The sequence below is a fragment of the Nannospalax galili genome, unplaced genomic scaffold (genome assembly GCF_000622305.1).
Source record: "Nannospalax galili isolate Female #2095 unplaced genomic scaffold, S.galili_v1.0 scaffold682, whole genome shotgun sequence".
NCBI classification, from domain to species: domain Eukaryota; kingdom Metazoa; phylum Chordata; class Mammalia; order Rodentia; family Spalacidae; genus Nannospalax; species Nannospalax galili.
This window is the reverse complement of record NW_008348076.1, coordinates 534,866-538,993: the sequence shown is the minus strand read 5'-3', so window position 1 is coordinate 538,993 and position 4,128 is coordinate 534,866. Positions and strand designations below refer to the sequence as shown.

Here is a 4,128-nt window from a genome sequence, read left to right as displayed (position 1 = left end):
ACAAAGTCTCCCTGTAGCCCCAGCTGGCCTGGAACTCATTATGTAGACCAGGCTGGCCTTGAACTCACAGAGATCCTCCTGCCTCTGCCTCCCAAGTGCTGGGACTAAAGGCGTAGCTTGGGATTTGGGATTTAAACCACAATGCTGGCTACATCTTCCATTTGGAGCCTTCAGACAGGGACCTGACTACAGAATGTAGAATCAGCTCCTGACACACAGAAGCTCCAACTTGGGAATCTTGCTCTAGTCCTCTCCTATACACTCCTCAAGCACTAGCAAAACCCCTGAGGGATAAAAGGGGCCCTTTCTTGCCTTGGACTGAAAGCCCAGGCCCCAGAGGTGCTATTCTGACTAAATTCCCTAAAGAGAGTAGATACAGGTGTCAAAAATGCTACAATGCAAATGGCAGCCAGCAGACCCCAGCCTGCCACAACTTGAAATGCCTACACATATGAAGGACATGAAGGGAGGTATCAAGGATGGGTGAGGGCAGAATGGGGCTCCTTGGGACAGTGTCCTGCTTGTTTGCCTTTACTTCTTGGCCTTGTCCTGGGCAGCCACACGTTCCATGGTTTTATGCAGGCCCTGATTTCTTCATCCCTGAGAAACTGCCTGTGTCTGATAGGGGTCAAAGTCTTGGCCAACTCATAGACAATGGGAATACTAACTGACCATCATAGCCACTTCAGAGGGCTCTGTGTTCCCCAAAAGGATTGTTTCACCTCCTGGATCTGGGGATCTCTTTCTTCATTCCAGAACGGCAGGCTTTCTTATCTTGGAAAGGAGTGGTTTGGGCCAATGAAGAGATATAGGCCATGAGGTTCCTCAGAAGCCTAGAGGGCTGTCCTGCTAGTCCTGCTGCAACCTAGCCAGCAGCAGCCACTAGAGAACTGAGAGTAATTCCCAGCAGGGGGAGGGGGTGGGGGTGAGGGACATCCTGTTCCTGGTTAGGAGTGGGACTGCACTGTGCATATGTGTATGTGTGTTACTAAGGAACTAACCATAGGCCTTTTGCATTCTAGCTAAGTATTCTAACTCTGAGGTATATCCTGAGCCCTTTTTTTTTTTTTTTTTTTTTTTTTGTCTTTTTTTCTTCTGTAGTTCAGGCTGGCCTTGAATTTGCTATGTAGTCCAGGCTGGCTAAAACTTGCAGACAACTTTGTAGGACTGCTTTGAATGTCTGAATGCTACCCTGGCTCCTGCCCTGGAGAGCAATGGCCAAGGATTGCTTAGTAGGTTCTAACAAACTCTCCAGAAGAGGACTGGTTGAGACCCAGTTTTTAACAACACAATCCTCCATAGTCAGTTCTCTCTCCTCCCCCTTTCCCTGTGTCTCTGCATCCTTGGTGATGCCAACAAACATTGAGCATATACTGTCTACCCATTCAGACACTAGATACCACAAGAGAACTTAGCAAATGTCCCAAAAGCTACAAGTAGAAATGCCCTTCAACTAATGGGTGAATAAAATGTGGTATATATCCACACAACAGAATACTAATCAGACATGAAAAGGCATAAATACGATACATGGGTGAACTCTGAAAACATGCAATGGAAGCAGACAGAAAACTTCACATATGATAGGATTCTATCTATATGAAATATCCAAAGGCAAATTAATAGAGACAAAAAGATGTGTATCAGGGATTCAGGGAAGTGGGAGACAGGCAGTGACTGCATGCTACAGGCTTCTTTCTAAGGTAATGAAATCTTCTACAACTGATCGTAGCAACAGTTACACAATCATGAACATACAAAAAAATCACTGAGGTATACACATTAAATGGGTGAATTATCAGGTATATGAATTAGATTTCAATAATGCTATTTTTTTATCCACTCTGATCAATGAGGATGCTAATCAAATCTTTAGAAAACTATATACAGTATACCAAGTATCATTGCTTAGGGGAAAAAAAATCGCACAGGAAAGGGAGATGGTGCATGGGTCAAATCTCTAATTAGTTACATGATATAGGGAGGGGGTTCAAGTTAAAGAGAGTGCTAGCAAGATGGCTTAGTGGGTAAAGGAGCTTGCTGCACAAGCTGAGCAGTGACCTGAGTTTGATTCCTGGAACCCCCGTAAAGGTAAGAAAAGGACCAACTCCACAAAATTGTCCTCTGAACTTACATATGCACCTCAACACACATACCAACGTGCACATACATAATACTTTCTTTTAACTTTTTAAAAGACCTGAGAGAAGGTCAGGTCTTTTAAAAAGTGGGTAAAGGTGCTTGCCACCAAGCCACATGGTGGAAGGAGAGAACCAACTCCCACAAGTTGTCATCTGTCTTACACACACACACACACACACACACACACACACACACACACAAATAATCTAAGCAAACAGGCAGCTGTAGGGAAGAATGCTCCAGGAAGCAGGTCCCTGAGACTCTAAGTCATAGATGCAGGCAAAAAAAAAAAAAACAAAAAAACAAAGGTCCAACTGAGAGAGTACTGAGCTCTAAGTAGCTAGAGTGTTGGGAGAGAGCACAGTTCCAGCTTCCAGAACCACTAATGCCAACTGAATGGAAAGGCTCTACCCAAGGTTGCCCCAACTTGTCCTTTACCAGAACCCCTGTTACCTTTCCAGGCCAGCTTGATGTTCCACTCATAGAAGAAAATAAGCTTTCCTTTGCGGCTGCTACAAGAAGCCTCGCCTTCCACCTGCTTCAACTCGGTGATCTCACAGCGGCCAACCTCATTCTCCATGGCAATGCCAACCAGAAGCTCTTGGAGTTTCCCCTTAGACCAAATGGTAGCATCCCGCTCTGTCCTGCCAGGGAACAGAAAGACACAGGGATGAGTAACCCAGCAGGTTTCCATCTGCCCAGGCAGGTCATCCTGACCCAGCACAGATAAGCCCTGGTCCTCTCCAGCAGCCTCCAACTTGCAAATGTGCTCCCACTAGCTTTCTACCAGCTATCTTCTACGCTCAATGCTCAGTTTCTTAAGACATCATGTAATAATCTTAAAAACACTGACCTCAGGAAGAAGGGGCTAGCAATCTCACCCATTGGAAACGGATGGACTAAGCTGAGGACATATGTAAAGGTGGCAATAATTTAACCCGAATCACAATGCCAATTATCAAGTATTTACATATTTGAATTATTTCATGCAATTTTAATATTCCCATTTGAGGGGACAGAAAGTAGCTGAGAAGTCAGTGTTCTGTCCACGGGGCTCACTCCTTCAGGACAGCAAAGTCATCTTATAGGCTGCCGGCTGGGAGCTGCATCAGCTTTCCCCAGCCCCCACTCATGGCCTTGAGGTGTCCCAGCCCTGGGGGTCAGAGAGCATCCTTTGCTGAGCCTCGGGAAGAGACGGAAGAAGACATCATCCCATGTTCCAAAGACATAAAAAGACGAGTAACTAGTTCAAACGGATAAAGTGAGGACTAAGTCCCTGTGCTTTCAAATGCACACTAAGACACAACCCGCTCCGCACACACCCCCTCCAGAGCATGAGGGTCTAGCGGGAGAGGAGAGACCGAGGTACAGGCTGTCAGGCGGAATGGGCATGTCACAAGTCAACTTTCAGGGCCGAGCCTGAAGCTGGAAAGCCAGGACAGTTAACACTCTCCCGCCTCGGCTCGGTAGGCCCGAGGACCAAAGGCAGCCGAGCTGCGGCGTCCACGGGCGGAGCGCGAGTCCGGCCCCCGAGGACCCACCCCGCTAGGGACGAGCGGCCGCGCGGCCCAGAGAGCCGCGCCCCGGGGCCCACCGCCGCGCCCGCCCGCCGCACCAGTGCCAGTTGTTCACGTTGGTCCCGTCCTCCCGCTCCTCCACGATCCAGCGCGGGTCCCCCTGGCCCCACTTGGCCATGGCGGCGGGCGGCAGGCGGCGCGACCTCCGCCCTTACAAGAGCCTGCCACTGGGGCTGCGGATCCGCTCGGGCGTTTCCGGCCTGCGGGCCTAGAATTGGCGAGATCGCAGCGCCCAGAAAGTGCCAGAAATCACCGCCCCTGCCCCGCCCTGCTCGCGACTGCACTCCGCCCCTGAATCCGCCCCTCATGCCCCGCCTCTCCGGGACCCCGCTTCGCCGCCCCGCCATCAGCTCAGTTCACCCTACGCTCAGGCCGTGGACGCCCCGCCCCTAGGTCCGCCCCCTGAAAC

At 49.7% G+C, this 4,128-nt stretch overlaps 1 protein-coding gene across 2 annotated transcripts in view; it reads right to left on the bottom strand.

Annotated features, from left to right (window-relative positions):
* The window catches only part of Ahsa2p, an 11,183-nt gene extending 7,201 nt beyond the window's left edge, over positions 1 to 3,982 (bottom strand). The window contains exons 1-2 of one of the 2 annotated variants that reach the window (XM_008844482.3): positions 3,758 to 3,982; positions 2,596 to 2,786 (exon numbers count right to left, since the gene is read on the bottom strand). In XM_008844482.3, coding sequence (XP_008842704.1) covers positions 2,596 to 2,786; positions 3,758 to 3,837 — 271 coding nt within the window. In that variant the 5' untranslated portion in view covers positions 3,838 to 3,982. The remainder of the gene's footprint in view (positions 1 to 2,595; positions 2,787 to 3,757) is intronic. The other variant, XM_008844483.3, reaches the window with a different exon arrangement.
* Between the last annotated feature and the right edge of the window lie 146 nt (positions 3,983 to 4,128).